General features: G+C 34.4%; 1 protein-coding gene and 1 pseudogene across 1 annotated transcript; both read left to right on the top strand.

Annotated features, from left to right (window-relative positions):
- Positions 1-692: 692 nt before the first annotated feature.
- Positions 693-9852, top strand: LOC123564075 (toll-like receptor 3). The gene is made up of 2 exons (XM_045357353.2): positions 693-907; positions 7260-9852. The coding sequence occupies exon 2, from the start codon at positions 7262-7264 to the stop codon at positions 9452-9454; it is 2193 nt and encodes a 730-aa protein (XP_045213288.2). The 5' UTR covers positions 693-907; positions 7260-7261; the 3' UTR covers positions 9455-9852.
- A 3621-nt stretch (positions 9853-13473) lies between these two features.
- LOC123562227 (flavin-containing monooxygenase 5-like) lies at positions 13474-22014 on the top strand (annotated as a pseudogene).
- Positions 22015-22229: the final 215 nt, after the last annotated feature.

Here is a 22229-nt window from a genome sequence, read left to right as displayed (position 1 = left end):
CAGATTTTGGTCAACTCATGGATTTGTTCGAAACTCAACCAACTGATCATTCACACTTACGTGTGTTCACCAAGCTCTTTAATACACGTCAGATTTTCACTGGAAGTATTTCTAAAATTTGATTTTTCTATCCTGGTTGTCCAACCAAGATTTTGGTATTTTAGCTTCAAAGTGAGTATAAATTTAATAAATACATTTTACAAGATTGGTATTAACAAGTACATACTATGCCAAACTTCATTAGAAATGCAGGTTTAGCAAAGTTATTATTATCTCCCTTTGTCTACCTTAGTTGCGAGACCAAGATAAATTGAAAATAGATTAATTCCGAAGCTATACGCTGTTTTAAAACTTGCATTTTGTGTCAGGTAATTAAAATACCCCAATATTCATTAAATGCAAATGTTAGAATAGAGATTATATTGAAATAAAAAAAAAAATAGTCCACTTTTTAAAACTTATATCGAAGGGAGGCAATTACAAAATTTCGTAAAAAGTAATAAAATATACATTTCTTTTAGGGATCTAACTCTGTAATGGGTCCATTGTTCCTTAAATAAATATCTAGCAGAATATACATATATATGAAAACTGAAAAATGTCATAAAATGTTGCTCAAATGCGATTGTCCACCTTTAACAACAGGATATGCATATCAAGTACCAAAATATTTATATGCCTTTTCATCCATAGCAACACCATCAAAAATAAATACTTTAGAATTATTTAAACTGAATTTCATTTTAATGTCTTCAGACACTTAATGCAAGAAGTTTTAATATTTGCTTGTGATTTAATAATTGTTTGATGGAGATTTCGTACAAGTGTTTTGGTATCGCACATAAATACATTACTAATGCAATTGCGTTAATTTAAGATTCATAGCTGCGACCGGAACATATCTAAGGTACTGTATAAATGTTAATTACACGAACATTGTCAGGGCAATTTAAATATAAAATATATGTGTTCAAATCATAATTTTGGTATAAGCATACATTTTAATTCATATACATGTGTTGTTTGTCTGCTGTTTTCTTTTATATTTCGTGATGTAATAATGCGCGGGATCTTCCTCCACCATCACAACTGGAAAGTCGCTTTATGACCTATAACTGAGTCGATGTGACGTTAAACCAAACATAAAACATTCTTTTAACAATAATTAAATCCTGTACGAAATTTCACCGCTGTAAAAGACTTTTATTTCTTTCAAAATTACAGTCACGATCATTTCAAATTTACACCTGTAGATTTCATATAACAACATTAATTTCACGGCTGTAGATTTCAATTTACAGCTGTAAAACGACTGTAAAACAGTTCGAATTATGCAAATGGGATACAGCTGTAAAAATGAAAAAAGTTGTCTCAAAGTTACAGCTGTAGAAATATTATAGGTGTTGAAAAAAGGGCATCATTTTGAGGGACGAAAGCAGTGGTTTTAGGAAGAATCGTAGTTCTCTAGAAAGGGTAGCAATTATTATAAAAATGGAAAATAAATGATCTCGTAGGGAAAGAACAATATGTATAATACGTTTACAGTATAGCAATTGCAAAATTCAAGTGTAGGATGCAAAGCAGAAACTATCTATCTGATCTTGTTTATAAAGCTTTCTTTGTGAAAAAGCACTCTTTTAAACTTATCGGATACATATATTGTATATAGTTAAAGTATGCACTTATACATGTCCCTATATTTGATAATTAAACATTTACACTTACTCCATACTGCTTTAAATTTCAATATTTCAGAAGAGAACTTCAGTTATATCCCGCCAAAATGCATTAAAGATGGCTGACAGTACTTATGTTTCCCTCCAAAAAAAAGTTACTGCCGTAATATTAAGACATAAACATTTTACAGATGTAACTTTCAACAGTGATATTTTACAGCTGTAGTTTTGAGACTGCATGTTTTACACTTGTATATTTCAAGTGTATTTCTGATCATATCACATTTACAGGTCTTTTACAGCTGTAATTTCAAAATACAGGCCTTTCACAGACGTTTACAGATGTAAAACAGGTCCTATTTTCGTACATATGTTACAGAGATAAAAAAAAATCAAAATGGGTTTTTGGCATTTTTGTCTCAGAAAACAGTATTTTTGTAATAAATATAAGTGTATATGGCTCGTGGACTATAAGATATGTACGTTACTTACCACTGTGGTAAGGAGATGATTAACATAAATACATGTACTTTATCAGCTGTATGCTGGATAATCACCTTTTATCCTATATCTAGGTATCATTACCGTGATCTGTTCAAATGAATAAAATCTATTATATAAGATCATTTGGAAGTATAGAACAATCCAGGCAATAAAATACTAGCAGGCTCGATTTGATCGATTCTGATTATGAGAGGTAATGAAATACACAACACACTATACAATTAGGGAAAGGGGCAGTCTCCATAAGGCTGTTTTCCTGGTACAAACAGATTTTGATATAGTTTTGCTAACAGTTAACCTTATGAATGGTCCTTGCATCCCGGAAATAGTTTGCCAATCGGAGCTTTAGTTTTGAGAGAATTATGTCTTAAGTGTGGGTGGGGTAATTCGATACTTGTCCTGCCTTACGTAACAAATAGGTGGATTTCAATGTTTTTATATCAGCTGAACTAAAAGTAATGGGGTATAATGTGTACACTATAAACACATACTGACATCATGTAGGACATTTGATTCTGCAGCATACCTTTACAAAAATATGCCACTTCATATGCACTTTGTAGAATCTTATACATTTTGCATCTACCATCTTTGCGGAAAACCACAACATTTCTTGACACAAGAAGAGAGACAAATCCCATTTATTGAGAATACTTGTTAATGACTAGACATTGCAGAATTATGGGGATTTTTCTGTGCTTTGCCTATGAAGTGACTTATTTGCCCTTGACTGCAGAAAAAAGACATGAGAAAAATGCAGAAAATACCAAATTTTCTTATTTCAGAATTTCAATCCATTCATGTGTAAAAATAATTCTGGCTGAACGAATCATACCGTATCTAACTAAATATCATTTTTAGCTCCACTATACGAAGTATAAGGAGAGCTATCCTACTCGACCTGGTGTCAGCGTCGGCGTCTTTCCGCGTCCTCACCTTGGTTAAAGTTATTTTTAAACTCTCTCTTTTTTCTACTTATCTCTGTAATTACTTGATGGATTTGATTCAAACTTAAAATAGTTATTCCTCATCATCACCCGCATCATCTGACCTAATGGCCATAACTCTGGTACAAATTTTTCATTATTTATCCCCCCCTCCTTTTCATTTAGATTTTCACGTTAAAGTTTTGATGCACTTCCACTCTATCTCTGTAATTACTGAATCGATTCGATTCAAACTTTAAACAGTTGTTCAACATCATCACCCTCATCATATGAAGCAAGATGCATAACTCTGGCACAATTTTTTTTTCATGAATTATTCCCCATTTTTACTTAGAATGTCAGGTTAAAGTTTTGATGAACTTTCACTCTAACTCTATTATTACTCAATTGATTTGATTCAAACTTAAAGTAGTTGTTCAACATCATCATCCACATCATATGACACAAGGTGCATAACTCTGGCACAATTTTTTCATAAATTGTTCCCCCTTTTTACTTAGAATTCCAGGTTAAAGTTTTGATGCACTTTCACTCTATCTCTGTTATTACTGCATGGATCTGATTTAAACTTAAAATAATTGTTCCACATCATTACCCACATCATATGACACAAGGTGCGTAACTCTGGCACAATATTTTTATGAATTAAGCCCCCTGTTACTTAGAATTTAAGGTTAATTTTGATGCATTTTCACTATAGCTGAGTTATTATGAAATGCATATTTAATTCAAACTTTAAGTAGTTGTTCCACATCGTCACCCACATCATATGACAAAAGGTGCACAACTTTTGCACCAATATTTAATGAATTATGCAAGCTTTTTTTTATATTTTGCATAACACATGCTATGTTAATCATTACCGTATATGTTCTGGTAGATTATATATTGTAGTTATGCACTGTTAATACTTTAATTCAAAGAATTGAATATAAAACCTAGCAGGTTATTGTTCTGCATATATAATAACAAGTTTATATTTGTATACATTTTGTTTTCAATATGATGTGGCAAAGTCAAGAGGCAAAATCTGCAGAGGCTGTAAAGTCAGATATGGGCGTTTGTCCCGACTAAGAAGATTGAATGAACAAGATATTTGTGTTTTACCTTCAATTTCAAAATCAAAAGTTAGTGAGAGTAATTTCCTTTGTGATAAATGTTACGGGATTCAAGCTTCCTCCTTGCCTAACTCCATCTTAAGGGAACGGCAATCAAATAATAATGTCAGCACTTCAGAACTAGATCCACCATCATCCCCTTCTTCTGTGAAGTGCCTTGTGTGTCAAAAAGACAGACATAGATATAAATCTGCCAATATGACAAAGCTTTCGCCAAAACAGAGAACTAACATATTTATAAAAACAGGCATTATTATTACTTATTATTTAAGTTTTAAATGCCACCAGCAAAATTAAAGCCATCCCAATACACATGACAAACTCATGATAGCTTTGACAGATGCTGCATCTGAGGTATGGGGCACCGAAAGTGCATAAATCCTCACGTGATGGTTATGCAGAATAACTTAAAGACGATGAAATATCAGAAAGTTGAAACAGAACACATAACACAAGGAGTAAATATACACCAGGCTCTTATATTTAATTGCAAAGTATGTATCTTTTCCCCATTGCTTTCACCAGTACAGCAACGCTAAGAGAGTGTAAAGGCTGTATGACAATATCAAATTAATAGCAACTGAGAATTAAAAGAATTAAAATATGATTTTAAGAGTCAAGTACAGTACATTTCATTAAGCAGTGGTTACTTTTACACATAAAAATAATTGAAATTGTGAAATAAGAAAGTTTGGCATTTTCTGCATTTTTTTCATGTCTTTTTCTGCAGTCAAGGGCAAATAAGTCACTTCACAGGCAAAGCACAGAAAAATCCCCATAATTCTGCAATGTCTAGTCATTAACAAGTATTCTCAATAAATGGGATTTGTCTCTCTTCTTGTATCAAGAAATGTTGTGGTTTTCCGCAAAGATGGTAGATGCAAAATGTATAAGATTCTACAAAGTGCGTATGAAGTGGCATATTTTTGTAAAGGTATGCTGCAGAATCAAATGTCCTACATGATGTCAGTATGTGTTTATAATGTACACATTATACCCCTTTACGTTTAGTTCAGCTGATATAAAAACATTGAAATTCACCTATTTGTTATGTAAGGCAGGACAAGTATGGAATTACCCCACCCACTCTTAAGACATAATTCTCTCAAAACTAAAGCTCCGATTGGCTAACTACTTATGGGATGTAAGGCCCATTCATAAGGCTAACTGTTAGCAAAAATATATCAAAATCTGTTTGTACCAGGAAAACAGCCTTATGGAGACTGCCCCTTTACAAAACTAAAGACTGACAGAATTCCGCCAGTAAAGCTGGTGCTAGGGGGCGTGAGGGATGTACGGCTCTCATGAACAGACTTAATCAAACTGAGTATGCTTTTATTTTGCTGTTGGTTTTTGCTTCCAAAATATCTTCTTAAAAATTTTATTACGAAAATAAAACCTTTTTAGGTAAATATTTCCTGAAAATTAATTTTTTAGGTCATGAACTTACAGCTCAAATGCTATTATGTCTTGAAGCTAAAATTACAACTGAAATTAATACGCGTGTAAAGGGAATTAATTGTACCATAAGGAAATAGTTGTTTGTACTCCTATTTCATAACCATCGTCAACCAAAGGATAGTTAAATGCAGTTTAATAGCACAAGTGCCCTACATGGTAAATAGGATTATTTATAAGGTAATATCATACGTGGTTATACTAGAATGTAAAATGATAAAATGCAAAATATACTATACAAAGACTGAACATATCAAAATACTTTGAAAAGTTTTAAGTTCATTCATTCTAGATTTCCTTTTTCGTAATTCACAATTTTCTTCAAATCAAAAACAACAAGGCGAGGATTTACTAATCCTCGTAACTATGCATCATTGTTTAAGCGGAATTTCAATTTCCCGATGCGAGAATTAAGAAAGACATACGAATATTAAAACATCGATTATCGACTAAAAAACTCGCGAGGATTGTAAAATCTCCATGCATATATGTTTTCGGACAATGTAAGGCGATAATTAAAGTGGCACGAACAGGGTTCCGTACCTTACGTTTAATTTTATATACACTCAGAAGTAAAGTAAGGCTCCTTTTTCTAACTAACGAATAAATAACGAACGAACGATCCACCAGACCAGAAAATGACTAAGCTATAAATAAGCAACTAAACGTTGGGCAATTTTCGAGTTTGTTTTATTTGGCGATTTAGTAATCAGCTGCCATATTTTTGGTGTTAAGAATTCGTGTTTTAATGAAACTAATGCTGTTTAAAACTAGTACTGAATTTATCAGTCTTTGTTCGCGAATTCTAGAAGGAACACATCATCCCTTTTCTATGCATTTTGCTCCGTTTTACTTTAGCACATGTTGTAGACGATACCATGTACACAACGATATTTCGACTTTCTGATCTGGCGTCAGCGAAGCAAGATTCAAAAGTTTTTATAACATTTTTAGTTAGCTTGACATCTGCACAATGACATTTCGACATTCTGGTCTGGCGCCAGCGACTTATCCGTTCAAAAGCTTTTATAGCATTTATATATAGTTAGCCGGTGATATCTGCACAATGACATTTCGACATTCTGGTCTGGCGCCAGTGACTAACCTATTCAAAAGCTTTTTCATAGCATTTATAGTTAGCCGCCGGTGACATCTGCACAATGAGATTCTGGTCTAACGCCAGCGACTAACCCGTTCAATTTTTTTTATAGCTTTCATAGTTAGCCGATGACATCTGCACAATGACATTTCAACATTCTGGTCTGACGCCAGCGACTAACCTATTCAAAAATATTTTATAGCATTCATAGTAAGCCAATGACATCTGCACAATGACATTTCGACATTCTGTTCTTGTGCCAGCGACAAAACCATTCAAAAGTTGTTTTATAGCATTTATAGTTAGCCGATGGCATTTGCACAATGACTTTTTGACCATTCAAATATTTTATAGCATTTATATTTAGCTGCCGGTGACATCTGTACAATGACATTTCGACATTCTGGTCTGTCGCCAGTGCTTAACCTATTCAAAAGTATAATCTTTCTCTTTTCAGAAATGATGATAACAGAAAGACAACGACTCAGTTCCATGGTGATTGTAATGCTGTTATATATAATGTATGTATTTGGGCAAGACAAAAACTGCGTTATTGAAGAGTCTTTAATTGTGTGCGAGACCAGACTGCCACAGGTTGTACCAGATAATGTCACCAAAGTTATAATAAATGATTTCGTTCACGGGAAGATCGACAATGAAACATTTCGCCATAGCAGCTGGGGGTCTGTAAGTTTCCTGGATATAACAGTAAACCTCTACAAGAACTTTCTTCTGTATGATTTTAACTTCTTTCTCCTGGGGAATTTAAAGGCACTAGGAATACATTCACCTGGCTTAACACTAGGTGTAGATAAACAGATTTTATACGGGCTACCAAAGCTGGAGCTTCTGAATCTATCATCATGCTATCAACTTCAGACACACGATCTAATCAACCTTTTGAATAAGAACATAGGTTTAGATACATTAATTCTCGACCAGACCTCCATGTTTGATAATCGCCGATTACTTATGGACAATGCGTTCTTTGTATTGATATGTGAAACCAAAATAAGAAAGTTAAGCTTAAGTGGATGCAATTTATTAATTCAAGGACCCTTAAATTTCAGTAATATATCGTTTACTTGGAATAATGTAAACGTTTCAAATACCACTATAACTCGGAAAAATCTTGATCTTTCAGATCTTATACAACTTACGAAGCTTTTTGCAAATGTAAAAACATTAGATATGTCGTATATTAGTGATAGATTTTGGAATGTAAATTATACCAATGGGATAGGGTTCTTAGGGTGCAGCGATCTGTTTTATAACCTGGAATATCTTACCCTTAATCACATATCTTCGAGAAATATAATTATTAGCAATTCCTTTGTCGACCTTTCAAAATGTAAAATGCGTCTAAAAAGTTTCCATATGAAGTCGAATAATATTCACATTTTAAATAGAACAACAATATGGCAAAACAACACTCGTTTATTTGAACTCGATCTATCTTTTAATAACATGGAGTATTTGTCACCAAGTACTTTTGGAACAGTTTTCACTTTGAAAACCCTTCTTTTGGCTCATAATCATCTCTACCGCATGGCGCCCTATAAAGAATTCAAAGAACTCTTTGTTACATTCGAAATTTTACAATATCTAGATTTATCATATAACAACCTGGACTGGCTGCCATATGAAATGTTTGTTAGTAACAATGATCTCACAATTCTACATCTATCACATAACAAATTGTCTTCAGTAAATTTCAAAATTGAGCATCTAGTAAAGTTGCAATTTCTAAATTTAGACAGTAATAGGATACTCTATATTGACAGCGTTGCACTTGCCAAACTGATCAGGTTGTCAATGAAACTTTCAAAATCTGCAAGAATAAGTTTCTATGACAACCCTTTGCTATGTTGCTGCAAATCAGAAGAATTCATTACATGGCTCGTATCATCAGTTAACTCGAAATTATTAAAACAATATGAATGTTCACTTGATGGTAATCATGTTTCCATCAACATACATGCTCTCAGTAGAATACAATTTTTGTGTATTCGTTCCAAAATAATCATAGGGTCAGTTATATCAGGTATTGGAATTGTCAGTATTGCATCTCTGGTAACTTCCGGTCTTGTGTATAGAAAGCGACAGAGAAGGCGGAAACGAATGCAATATAATTTCATCGAGGAATTCAAAGATGGAAATCTGCATGAAAAGTTTCTGTGTTTTTTGTCATTCTCGAGCGAGGACGAAGGGAACAGTATAAATGAAATTCGCAGAAATCTTGGAGGAAGATTAAAGGAATTAATTATGACAGAGAAAGAAGTTATGTGTATAGGTGACAGTAATTTTAACCCTGGGTTTCCGATCGTCGATGAAATACTACGGTGCATATCAGAGAGTTGCGTCGTCGCCTTCATTGTTTCAAACAGTTTCTGTGAAAGCCATTGGTGCCAAATGGAACTTCGAGAAGCGTATGAGCTTAACAAACCAATTATATTTATTTGCAAAGATGATATAGACTTGACGAAAATGGCACCGTTGATGTTGACTATATTCAGAAATTTTGCCAGAGCGAAAATTGTTGTTAAGGCTGATGGGCAAATTGACATTATACCAAGTTATGAACACATTTCGGAATCCATTATGCAGATGGCCGTGGCTCGGTACGAAAACCAGCTTCACATACACAGTTAGCACTTTTGGTAGTGTGACGTTAAATTCAACAAAAACACAAAAACGTGAATGACAGAAAACATTCTTTTTAATATACATAGTAAACTTCAGATAACTTTACTTCCATGTGTTGTATATATGTTTTGTTATATATTGTCTATTTGAAACTCTTAAAAACTTGCGTGCGTTATAGTATTTCTGTTAGATATTTGTTTCATTTTGACGGCAAATTTCATTTTTAAAACATTAACTCGGGACATTTTGATTTAAATGCAATTAGGTTAAATTGAGCGCGTTAGTTATACCTCATAAATGCGTCACACACAGTGTCACTAGGGTACTTTTATAATAAATTCAACTCAATATACTGTTACAACACTAAATAAAGTGAAACATAATTATTGTGCCGATGAGGTATAGTAATTGATATTTTATTGTTCTTTGGTCCATCAACTTTAGATACTTCCGTCCTGTTAGAAATTTTGCCGATAGCTGTGTATGACAACTGTCAGTCCTTTGGTCAAATTCTGACAATTTGATATAGTACTTCAGATAAAATGCATTCAGTTCAGAACTTTACTGATTATTTTCGTAGTACTAGCATTACAAACTATTTTAACGTTTATTTCAACGAGCGTTTGAATATGCAGGGAGACAATTGATACTTCTCCCAGAAAGATGTTGAAGCAGAGTTGTGTTTGTAAAACAATTGGTAAAACGAATACAGTGAAAATACATTCTAAGGTAAAACTTTTTTTTTTTCAAAAAAAGAATGCAGCCTAACAAAAAGTATAAGTCTCAGTTTGATTTAGTTCGTTCTTGAGGTGTAATTTTAATAAACTGTGCTACACGTAACCGCACGCTCCCGCTTGACTCAAGAAGGGCTCTATACAATATAACATCGTTGAATATCATAAAATACCCGAAAGATTAACGACAACAAGTCAAAGGTCTTTTTACGGCCGCCATACGGTACTTAAGCACACGCTCGTAAAACAATGTTTGCACTTGTTGAACTTTAAAACCATTTATTTACAAGCTAAAACTAGGCTTTTGACCTTTTGGAGTAAAATAGTAAATTGTGCTGATGTTAATAGCAGCAAATTTAGTCACTGATTGTACAATGCTGCTTATTCTTTGCACAATGATGCTATCTCTGGCTGGCTTGAAGTTCCCACGGATTTCCTTTGTTGAGAATACTTTAAATGGTCTACGACTAAGTATGTACTTTGATTTTCAACTTGTCATTAGTGTAAATGATTTTAAAAATACAGTTAAAACAGAACATCTGACCAATTTATTCAAAATTGGTATACTATTGTTTCATATTCACCAAAATGTCAAATATATTAAGTCTACAAAACGATTTTGTGTTTGAAAATTATATTGATATACTACCTAAGAATCTTTCATTGTATTTCCTTAAATTTAGAATAATGAATCACAAATGTCCTATTGAAGTATGTCGTAGTCAAACTATTGAGTTTTAACCTAGCAATCAAGAAAAACGTTTTAGTCAGCACTGGTGTTACAGCAATCTGGTGCAATGCTCAACGTTTACAGTGTCTAGTTAAATGTTGGATATGTCTCCAAATACTCTTCAGAATACTCCTACTAGTAATCAAAGCGCTCAAGGCACTGATAATGGCGGACATATTATGGCTAATCATTTCTAAGGACTGTCGTTGAGGTAGGAGAATCAGTTAGGATACCCTTCCACAAAGGTAAGGGGTAAAGTGGCCAGAACATTGTTTGTTAAATATATGAGTGGATTCAATTCATAAAAGCAGGAAATGTTACTGAAGGTGCTTCCACCAAATAACCTGGGTTTTGCACTCTTCGCGTCTTTTGACGAGAGAACAATTGATGCTGATCTTATAAAACATCATATCAATGGCTTATAATGTATGGATTAGCTACGAAATAAAGCTACTAGTATTTGACATTTGACCTCAAAACATGAGTACGTAGTGACCTTATCTCATGCGCTCTACACGTCATATTGATGAAGTAAATAATTGACGCTAGTTTAATGGAAATGCTTCAAGAAGTTTAGATTCTGACTGGTAATTAAGCTTTTTGTCCATTGGCCTCCAAATGTGACCTTAAGCTTGGACCTAGTAGCACGGGATGTTCAAACTGAACATCGTCTTCCTATCCTAGAAGATATGTTATAGAAATGAAATGAAGCCAATTACTATTTCAACCAGAAAGTGTGACATTGACCTTGAGCTTATTAATCTTGGTCGTGCGTGTATCTTGTAGTATTATGGTGGTGATCATTAATGTGTAATTAGTTGAAAATCCAGCGAAAATGTATAGAGATACAAAATATATGTATCTCTATTGACTGACGTGTGTGACTCTAATATAGCCCCCATATACTTCCTACCTGGTGGTATAAGAGTAGACTGAGATAATAAAACAATGTTTCATTCATTATAAAGCAAGTGCTGCTTGTTAAACATACAATGCTTCTACGGTGGCCTTATAAGAGACTGCAATAGATAATATCAAAAGCCAGACCTGGAACACCTGATACGTATTAGAGCTTCCTGGCCAGACATAATGTTAAAACATACTCATATTTACTATTACCGGTATTATCATTGATTAAAATCTTACCATTATTATCTAAAATCTTTGTACTAAAGCAGTGGCATTAATTTTTCAAACAGTTTTAATTAGAGTGAACAAGAGATGAAACAATTGTTCCCTGACTGTCCTAAACATAATGCCAGTGGTACTGATACAGCTACACTGTTTGTAGTTTCATTAACGTTTAATAACTATTATTATTTCTGTTGTTAGAATGTGTGGTGCTTTTTTGCTAAATGTATTTTAAAAAGGAATGGTAAATACAACTGCAAAAAAAAGAGCTGTCTGAGGACAGCAATTTCTACAATATCGTCGGAAATCCTCAAAATTTTATGACCGTCCGCGGTTATTTTTTTCACTACAAAGTAATTCTAATTGTAAAATCGCTGATCAATTACGGGTAATCATAGCCTGGGAAGCCGTTGCTAATATTTGTTCTTTGTCAGAAGAAATCATACCTGATACATATGCATTAAATATCACTTAATTTGCGCTAATTAGCGTTAATTGGCATTCATCGAGTTTCTGATATTATCAACGCCTGGGGAAATCTGAAGGAGTTTCCATGTTACTACTGATTATCGATTTTCTATAATTAGCCTAATTAACATGTGATCAGATTTGCGCTTGTTTGAAACGGAAACGAGGCAATGATGACGGAAATACGGCAATTTCCGTAGATCACTAGGTCTGTATTTATATAACTTCTTGATAGCTATGACGCAAATTTAAGTTTATACTGATATTATATTTAAAAGTTGTTACAACTTGCTGGAAAATCTATGGGAGGTACAAACTGGTATTTGTCTATCGCCCGGAAATGTTTGGAAACCTTCGGAAGTACAAGATTCCAATCTGTCTTTTCCGTGAGAATTCCGTTTCTATTTTTAGCCATGGTATATTGCTTTCAGAAGATGTCGTTCTTTATCAAACATCCGCACATTTCGGGTGTAATAAAGGTGGCGCTGCGGTCCGAAAACAGGTTTCCCCAGACTGTCAATTTGCAGGTATTAAAAAGGTTAGAAATTGTCAGACTGGATTCCTAGGCTATGGTAATCATCCAATTATTCAGATGCTGAAATACACAGCTTCTCACTTATAACTAATTACTTATCAAGTAGTGTTTATTATCCAATTAACTTACCACTATTGGTCATACAACATTATATCTTGTTGTCAGAGAGCAATAAAGTCGTGTTTAACAATATTAAAATTATAATCAGATATGCCATTTCAATGCTATGCTCTATTTTTCATACAGGCAAGCATACTGTTTCGTTCAGTTATGTTTTTTTTTCTTTTAAAGTGCAGGTTATTGCGTCCTTAATGCAGACAGTGTTCAAATAGACACAGTCACCTTGTATCGTTGAAGTCTGTGCTTCAAATAAAAAACAGGTTAAATGCATAATGTAAACCTTTCGAAATGTGCATAAAGTCCTGGATGTTATCAGTTATGTTCATAATTTTTTTTTTCAAAACTTGTCTAAGCAGTCTTACAGAATTTATAAAGGTTCTCTACGTAGTTTGTTATACAGTGTAAGGAACAAAACTGGAACGAAAGAAATGAAACGCATTGCAGTCATTGGTGCTGGTGCTAGTGGTCTAACGGCTATGAAATGCTGCCTTGACGAGGAACTTGAACCCGTGTGTTTTGAGAGGACAAACTATATTAGCGGATTATGGCATTATACAGAAGAGGTGGAGGAGGGTCAGGCATGTGTTATGAAATCCACGGTGATCAACACATCGAAGGAGATGATGTGCTACAGTGATTTTCCTACACCGGTATTTACATATGTATGCTGACAGATTTGGATTACGGAAATACATACGTTTCAATACGGAGGTAAGTAACACGGAATAATTCATAGTACTGCGCTTAGAACGGGGTTCCTTGAGCATTAAATGACATGACATTCTTCTTTAGTCATTAAAGTTAGGAAAATAAAAAAAGAACTTATTTTTAGTGCACTATCACAAAAGCAAACTGATAAATAAGTCAAAATACAAGTAAGTTTTGCATTGTCCTATATAGGCCTACTACCCTCAGGAGAAAACATCCGAACTAAACGAAAATTGATGAGTTAAAATAAGGAACCTTATGGCAGTCAACTATTCCTTAAAGTTAATTATATTCAAAGGCAGTTCTGCAAAAAAAAAAATAAAATAATAATAATAATAATAAAAATATATATAGAAAAAAAAACCACTTAAAAAGAAGAAATTTAATTGAAAGAAGGAAGAGTTTTCTTAAGCAGTAACTAAGTAAAATACTTTACGTATGGGGTTGTAGTATGTTATTTGTTTTACTTTCTTCTTTTGCCTTAGTTGTAAAACACTGCAGTAAAATAATAGCAGAAAAAGGTTACTTGAGTGAGTTATTGTCCCCCAGTCTGTATAATCACTCAGGCTGTATTTTTCTGTTATTTTTCTTAGCAGTGTGAATTCATGAAGATTCAACTAAAAATAAACAAGGTTGATATACTACTTAATACAAATGAATATGGGAATTAAAAGAAAAGAACATACCTAAAGAAATCATGTAAGTGTCCATTGAATATTTTATTTTGTCAGAGCATGTGTTTGTCTGAATTTTATATTGTATTGCCATTCTCTGAGATTATCAAATAAAATATTGATATTACTCGTAAATTATATTGAACCAAAGATTATGGGATTAGATGTTTTTTTAGAATCAGTTTCCTAAAGATAAACCAATGGAAGATGTCCATTGAATATTTTATTTTGTCAGAGCATGTGTTTGTCTGAATTTTATATTGCCATTCTCTGTGCTATCAAATAGATATATATTCCTCGCATATTTCTGCGGTAAATATATGCATTGAATACGCCGTTGAAAGATTATGTTCGTTTGTTTGCTTGTCTTTTTTTGTTAAGGAGGCAGGTTACCTTAATATTTGTATGTGCGCATGCCCAACTGGAAGCTAATGTGAGCATTTACGAGAACGTTTACGACAAATTAAACGTGTTTGTAAATTCATTTTTCTGAACATCAAAAAAAAAAAACCCACTGAGTGACCTGTGTCTGATTTGATGCTTAATGGTTTAATAATGCGGAAATAATAAATAAATTACCAAAACATTGTTGCCTTAAAATGACGTCATCGTTTGTTTGTTTTGGGTTTAACGCCGTTTTTCAACAGTATTTCAGTCATGTAACGGCGGGCAGTTAACCTTACCAGTGTTCCTGGATTCTGTACCAGTACAAACCTGTTCTCTGCAAGTAACTGCCAACTTCCCCACATGAATCAGAGGTGGAGGATTTCAGACACAATGTGGTTTATCAAATAGTCACAGAAAACATACGCCCAGCCCGAGGATCGAACTCGCGACCCCGCGATCCGTAGACCGATGCTCTACCTACTGAGCTAAGCGGGCGGGCTATGACGTGATCGATGTCATGATGTTACATGTCAGTTACCGCGCAAAATTGATAGCTTTTATTTTGAAAGTACGTAATTATGAGCATTTTTTTATTTGATCTATTCTAAACAGCCATTATTTGCCAAAATATTTTTATGAGTCTTTCGCTCTGTATAGTGATCAATATTTTGCGGCTTTTGTGTAATTATACTGAAAGGTTATGAGGGATTTAAGAAAATGGATGTTGGTAACTGATGTTGCTGAGAATATAGCTGGGTTCATTATCAACAGAATGGCACTCAAGCCGTCGAAAAATCCGTTTTCATACGTTTTCATACATAGCTGTTTAAAATAAGAGAAAATGCGTTACCATGGAAACACGAGCCCGGCGACATATACATTTTAAGTTTGTTTTAGAAAAAGAACGTGCATACAAATAAATTTGTCAACTACCCAGACTTCTACAGATAACAGTGAAATCAAAATACACTGAAGAGTGTAAATGTCCGTTTTTTTCCTTCTTCTTTCGATATAAAATACCTTTGGAGGGTCATGCACTTCAAACTTGGATAAAACTTGTTCTCAAAGGACAGAGATAAACAAACTTGAGATTATAGCAGCCAACACATTAACGTACACGAAATACAATAAATTGTTACGGTTTAACTACATTTGTAATTTGAATTTACCCTGCTAACAAGGTAACTTACCACCTTAAGCATCGTTTTTCAACAGAATTCAGTTACGTAACGGCGGACAGTTAAGCTAACCAGTGCTCCTGGATTCTGCACCAGTACAAATGTATTCTCCGCAAGTAACTGCCAATTTTTCCTCATGAATCAGAGTACGAGGACGAAAGATTTCAGACACAATCCCTTTTATCATATCGTCATGGAGAAAATACGCTTCGCCCCGGACTCGATCGCACGATCCTGCAATCCGAAGATCTGCGCTCTATCTATTGAACTAAGTTGGCGGGTCCCGTTTTAAGATCAAGGATTATTCTACAGAAAGGTTATCATTACACTAAAATTGTCTATACGAAGTGATAAGGGGACAAGTAGATAACCGAGAATATTTCATTTATATCTTTGTCATTAACTATCAGTGGCATGTCATGCAACTCGTCCGTGACTACGCTTGTTACACTTCGTATCTTGTTAAGCTATGTTATGGAAACTCATTAAGACCAGAACTTTACCTTATCTATCGAAATGAATAAAAAACATAATAATCAGGATTAGCATAGACTATTGGAAAGGTTCAGATCTCTGAGCTGTACAATCACAACTAATCTAAAAGCCTTAAAAGGTTGCATTTTAACACAAGACAAAACCAGTTTCTTTGTTGTACAAACATGTATATTAATTGTTTGAATGAATTTATACTCTTTTTTTTCTGTGAAATACTTTGACTTATCAGTGAAAAGTACTATACTGTGTGTACTATAGCTTTGCCGATTTGCAAGTATATTGTATATTTATACCAAATTTTCGGCGTAAAAAGTGAATAAAACTGTAGTCGCACTTTGTTCTTTACACTATAATTCCCAGTTCTGTTAACGTTACTTAATGATAATTCTAACGCGATCCGATTTCTTTCGTAATAAACAAAGGAGACTGAAATTATGTTTTATGCATCAAAATCACAGTTTGTACCTCACAAATTTTAGTATCTTATTAATATATCTCAAAGAATGATATGTTTCATTCACACCTGAACTGCAAACAATAATTTCATTCAACGACAAATCACTTTTTGGGATATTAACAACTTTGTATGTTCACAACACGTCTGACGACATTGTCGTTTCCCCGCCTGAGTTTCCCGCGCTGAGATTAAAATGTTGTAAATTGCCTATTTCGATGTAAATAAGTATATACAAAAAGAAAACATGCAAGGAATATATCTCACCGTTGAGTGAGATGAAGTTTACATCCACTCCCTCTGGTTCAGCCAATGTACGTGCCGTTTAGATCCGTTAATACAAGTTACGGCTAGTGTAGCATTAAATTATGACCTCGTTGAAGATAGACCACATGGGTCCTTTTTCAACGTTGAGAACTGGCATCGTCAACATTTCAACATTAAATTTTGATCAAAAGGTCCTTTTTCAACGTTGAGAATTGATTCTGCCAATTCAACATTAAATTTTGATCAATGTGGTCTATTTTCAACGGGGTCAATATTTAATGTTACACCGGCTCCAGTTAGCGTCGTAAGTTTCATGTCAATGTCGATTGCTGTGATATTTGTTATGCCTATTAAATGATTGCAGGTGTTGTCTGTGAAACAAGCAGGAACTTTCAACACTGACGGCAAATGGGAAATTAAAATAAAGAACTCTGAGGGGAAAGAAGAACAACAAATATTTGATGGTGTTCTTATCTGTACCGGACATCATGCCGAAAAGAATATTCCAAACTTCCCTGGATTGGAAAAGTTCAAGGGCAAGGTTAAGCATACCCAAGATTACAAGGATTACCATGGTTACGAGGACAAAAATGTTTTAATCATCGGTATTGGAAATTCTGGTGCTGATGTAGCAGTAGACTTAAGTCGCATAACATCGCAGGTATTTTCAACTTTTTCATAAATTCTATTCAAACATATTACTATTCTGTTTACTATGATGGCATATTTCTGCATACGATAACCAGATAAGTTTTCGCAAAAATGGACCAAACTTTCATGAAAAACGGTAAGGTTTTCGTAAAATGTTTTCGCAAAAATAACATTTTATTTTCACAAATACTTTACCGTTGTTAATGAAAGTCTGGTCCATTTCATCGAAACTTATTTGGTTTTCCTATGCAGAAGTGGGCACTTACACATTTTTTTCCACTTAATATTTGCAGTTCTTTTCGTTAAAAGCTTTTATGTTTTCGCGAAAAGCTTGTATGACATTGTTTTCGCAATAACTTTTCTGTTTTTCGTGAAAACTCGATACATTTTCGAGAAACTTATCTGGTTATCGTATTCAGAAATATGCCACCAGAGTTTGCAGTTAAGTTTCTTAAGACCATAAAGGTCGTACAAAATTATACCAAGAAAAGATAATGACCCAATAGGAGTAGTCGCTTTTAGAGAACAATGCCAGCCCGAAACAAAACCATACAGTAGTTTATGTTTGCAAAGTTAAATGAACTATATTCACACAAATATACATAGACAGTTTAAGCAAAACAGTGAAAAAGAACGACAAAACGCACAAATAGAATCATATAGTAATGTATTCAATGTCTTTGCTGAAGGCAGAGCAAGAAGAAAAACACGAAGAAACAAGGGATGGGACATGTTTTAAATCGAGTCAGTCTCAGTTGTAAATGCTGTTCTCTCAATGTGTCATTGTGTTAGGGTGTGAACTAGATAAGCTATTTGAATCACTCATCGTCCATCCGTCCGTCCGTGTCTGTCTGTCGTCTGCTTCATTGCTGGTCTGATCTAAAAATAGTTCATAGAAATGTTTACTGAGCACCCACTACTAAGGTATGCAAATCATTCAGATTTGTCAAAACAGAGTACCTGTCAGGTGTTTTGGTCATTTTCTCCAATATGTAGAAAGTTGAAATATTTAATAATATTTTTGTCAGAAACTGTTGGCCCGACTTTTAAATCTTTCACACATATACCTCTTGTGTGACTTCCTTCCAATATTGTTCAAATTCTTTTTATCATTTAAAATGCAGGGCTACTAGATGGCGTGTTTTCTAAATTTAGATAGAGGAAACTTTTAAAATCTTGCCAAAAACTGACTGCCTTCATACAGAAAAACATCTTGAAACTAAATCTTTATCTAAACCACCAGTTACAGACATGTTTCTTAGGTAACCCCTTGCTGCAATAATAAAAGTCAGCTGAATTTGTCGGGAAAAAAAAAAAGAAAAAAAGAAAAAAAACATGGATACGGGGGCAGGTCTCATTTACTATTATTACATACTTGGCTCTATGGAAAACTTTAAAAAATAACCTCCTCTGAATCTGCTGGCCAGGTTTTCCAAATAATTTCGTAAAAATGTTCCTTTATATGATATTGTTGTAATCGTTGTTTTTTTTTTTAAATCCATTTTTCAGGTATATTTGAGCACCCGTTCGGGATCATGGATACATTATCGTATAGCTGACAATGGGATTCCTTGGGACATGGTCCTCGCATCGCGATTCGACGAAGAACTAATGAAAATATTTCCTGGACTATTTGCATACTCGGCAACGAAAAAAGCCAACCAAAGATTCGATCATGAAAAATACTGCCTTCGGCCGAAACATGGAATATCTTCTGCTCATCCTACAGTAAATGATGAACTTCCGAACAGAATAATTGCCGGAGGTGTTATCGTAAAAGCCAATGTAGCGCAGTTCACGGAAACAGGAGCTGTATTTGAAGATGGTACTAAAGTCGAGAATTTGGACGCTGTAGTACTCGCTACAGGTTACATATTCGGCTTCCCGTTTCTCGATAAGAATGTTTTAGAAGTAAAAGAGAACAAGGTAAACATGTACAAATACATGTTCCCACCAGATCTGCGAAAAAATACACTGGCAATTATTGGATGTTTACAACCTTGTGGATCGTTAATGCCTATTTGTGAAATGCAGTGTCGTCTTGCTACACGGGTATTTAAGGTCGGTAAAATCTTAAACAACTTTATGTTTTGTTTGTCACTTTCCACTTGTTACACTTGCCTTTTGTTGAGGTCAACTTTTGCTTTAGTGGTGTATAATAAATTTATGTTAGAACGCCATCCAGGCAGTAGACATATGTTTGTTGAAACTTTGTAAACATTAAGATCAAACTGAATTTCACAAGGAAGCTTCAAATGTTACGTTTGCACTCTTGACTGCACCCATGAACTTAATTCATCTTGTACACACCTGATGAAAAATAGATCTTGCACCGATGCAAACTATTATCTTCTATATCCCCAGGGGTTAAAGGCTTTACCAAATAGCAACGAGATGTGGAGAGACATCAAAGCCAAACAACGAGCCATGGCTTCAAGATATATAGAATCAATGCGTCATACCACTGAAGTAGATTGGCTTCCATTTATGGATGAGTTAGCAGAGTTAGTTGGCTGTAAACCAAACTTTTGTAAGTATTTAATTATATATGACTAAGTTGTGTGACAAAACACGAAGCAAGACTAAGAACGTCATTCTGATGTTCAGTTTTAGCAGTGGTTAAACTGTAAAAACGTATCTTAAGTCTCAGTCACACTACACCGTATAGCGTTAACGGACGTCCAACGTATAACAAAATTTTCAGTCCGTTCGTGTCCGTTCGCATGCGTTTCTTTTCCGTTTCTCATGCGGCGTCTGTGCTCCTTTTCCGACGATGTTCGTTCCATCAGGTTGAAGGTTTTGAGCGTGTTAAAAATTTGGAACGTACATTACCGTACAAAATTGTCCGTTAGATGTACGTTAGCAATGCGCTGATATGCGTTTTGTTCATTACTCGTGCGTTCCCTATTCTGTACTTGTTCGGTTCGCATCAGTTCTTGTCCGGCTCGCATCCGTTCTTGTCAGGTGGTCCTGATTCACGGCCGGACTACTATCGGACATGCAACGGATGTAACGTATGTTAAACGGACGATAACTGACAAGAACGTTGTGTCAGTTTTTCATGCGTTGCGCTTACGTTTTACGCGGTATATTATTTGAACGTTGTTCGTCCTATATATGTATGTTAATCTTGCGGTACATTTCGTCAACGGATAACTTTCTGCCGCAATTATTCGTTTGGCGTCCACTATACGGTGCAGTGTGACTAACACATTAATAGGAAACTACAGTTTCGTTCGGTCGGTAAGTAATCTAACCGCACACAGTGCACTAGATAATCAAAATCCAAACAACTGATGTACCTGATATCAGTTCAAGCATAACCCTTCAACCTGAAAGCTGTATTATAACTAGGTTAAGATTCAAAATTTTTGATAATGTCGGGATATTCACACCAATACATAATAAATGAATGACATATTTCGAATGAAACCTGAAACCTAGAACACAAGAATGTTGTATGACAAGAAACGGCGTATGTTTTTCAAAATCTATTGCCGTTGGTTTGAACACGATCACGTAATTCCGTATAAAAAGATTCTACTTTCCGCAAATCATATCCTCATTATATGAAGATTGAAAAAAATATTCGCTCATACCATTTTTTTCTACAACCGTCACAAAGCATGTATTTTACCGTGTTTTTTTAATCTTATGCAAATTAATTTGCGTTCAATCAAAAATATGATTTCCTTTGAAATATAGGGAAACTCTGTACAGACCCAAAACTGGCGATTGAAGTTTACTTTGGACCTTGTACACCCTACCAGTATCGCTTAATGGGACCGGGACACTGGAAAGGTGCTAGACAGGCCATCATGACACAGTGGGAACGCAACTATAAACCACTGCAGACCAGACCCTGTGAAAAGGGCACAAACAGTGGGTTTGAGACAATATACGTGTGGATAGTGCTTGCCTTAGCTGTACTGATCTACTTTATCTTGTAGCAAACTACACAATTCATTCGCTAATTGATTTTAGAAATATTTGAAAATGGTTTTCCTAGTATTTTTGGTTTCTCAAACCAAAATTTTGAGGTTTTTAAGAGGACTTGAAGAAAAAGAAAAATTAAAGAAAAGAAAAAATCTAACGTCTTAAAATGACCAAAACATAAAGAAAATATAAAAATTCCCGTAAAAGTATATGTGTATTTTTCATGTAAGCCAAAATCTGATTTTGTGGGCTATTGTGATCACTTGATGTCCGTCGTGCGTCTGTCAACATTTATTTTTGGTCTGCACAATAG

This window comes from Mercenaria mercenaria, chromosome 2, assembly GCF_021730395.1.
Source record: "Mercenaria mercenaria strain notata chromosome 2, MADL_Memer_1, whole genome shotgun sequence".
Classification (NCBI taxonomy): Eukaryota; Metazoa; Mollusca; class Bivalvia; order Venerida; family Veneridae; genus Mercenaria; species Mercenaria mercenaria.
This window is presented reverse-complemented; position numbering and strand designations above follow the sequence as displayed.